The sequence below is a fragment of the Volvox carteri genome (genome assembly GCF_000143455.1).
Source record: "Volvox carteri f. nagariensis unplaced genomic scaffold VOLCAscaffold_176, whole genome shotgun sequence".
Taxonomy (NCBI): domain Eukaryota; kingdom Viridiplantae; phylum Chlorophyta; class Chlorophyceae; order Chlamydomonadales; family Volvocaceae; genus Volvox; species Volvox carteri.
The window spans coordinates 1-1,296 of record NW_003307719.1 but is presented as its reverse complement, the minus strand read 5'-3'; the positions used below and the strand labels follow the sequence as shown (position 1 = coordinate 1,296).

General features: G+C 45.1%; 1 protein-coding gene across 1 annotated transcript; it reads left to right on the top strand.

The window, feature by feature from the left end:
- Positions 1-46: 46 nt before the first annotated feature.
- On the top strand, positions 47-1,242 carry VOLCADRAFT_70912 (uncharacterized protein; the record flags this gene model as incomplete). The annotated part of the gene is made up of 2 exons (XM_002959357.1): positions 47-411; positions 1,002-1,242. The coding sequence occupies 2 exons, from the start codon at positions 47-49 to the stop codon at positions 1,240-1,242; spliced, it is 606 nt and encodes a 201-aa protein (XP_002959403.1).
- Positions 1,243-1,296: the final 54 nt, after the last annotated feature.

Sequence of the window (1,296 nt, the reverse complement as noted above, 5' to 3'; positions counted from 1 at the left end):
AGCACATGCGATCTGCAAGCATATGCAATCTGCAAGCATATGCCATATGCGATCTGCAAGCATATGTGATCTGCAAGCATACGTGATCTGCAAGCATATACCATATGCGATCTGCAAGCATACGCCATATGCGATCTGCAAGCATATGCCATATGCGATCTGCAAGCATATCCCATTATGCGATCTGCAAGCATATGCCATTATGCGATCTGCAAGCATATGCAATTATGCGATCGGCAAGCATATGCCATTATGCGATCTGCAAGCATATGCCATATGCGATCTGCAAGCATATACCATATGCGATCTGCAAGCATATGCCATATGCGATCTGCAAGCATATGCGATCTGCAAGCATATGCGATCTGCAAGCATATGCGATCTGCAAGCATATATGATCTGCAAGCATATGTGATCTGCAAGCATATGTGATCTGCAAGCATATGCCATCTGTGATCTGCAAGCATATGCAATCTGCAAGCATATGCGATCTGCAAGCATATGCCATAAGCGATCTGCAAGCATATGCCATATGCGATCTGCAAGCATATGCGATCTGCAAGCATATGCCATATGCAGCGATATGCGATATGCGATATGCGATATGCAATATGTTATGTATATGCGCATGCATGCATATGCCATATGCGATCTGCAAGCATATGGGATCTACAAGCCTATGCCATTATGCGATCTGCAAGCATATGCCATTATGCGATCTGCAAGCATATGCCATTATGCGATCTGCAAGCCTATGCCATTATGCGATCTGCAAGCCTATGCCATTATGCGATCTGCAAGCCTATGCCATTATGCGATCTGCAAGCCTATGCCATTATGCGATCTGCAAGCCTATGCCATTATGCGATCTGCAAGCATATGCCATTATGCGATCTGCAAGCATATGCCATTATGCGATCTGCAAGCATACGCCATTATGTGATCTGCAAGCATATGCCATTATGCGATCTGCAAGCATATGCCATTATGCGATCTGCAAGCATATGCGATCTGCAAGCATATGCAATCTGCAAACATATGCGATCTGCAAGCATATGCGATCTGCAAGCATATGCCATATGTGATCTGCAAGCATACGCGATCTGCAAGCATATGCCATATGCGATCTGCAAGCATATGCCGTATGCAATCTGCAAGCACATGCGATCTGCAAGCATATGCAATCTGCAAGCATATGCCATATGCGATCTGCAAGCATATGTGATCTGCAAGCATACGTGATCTGCAAGCATATGCCATATGCGATCTGCAAGCATACGCCATGGGGATCCTCAG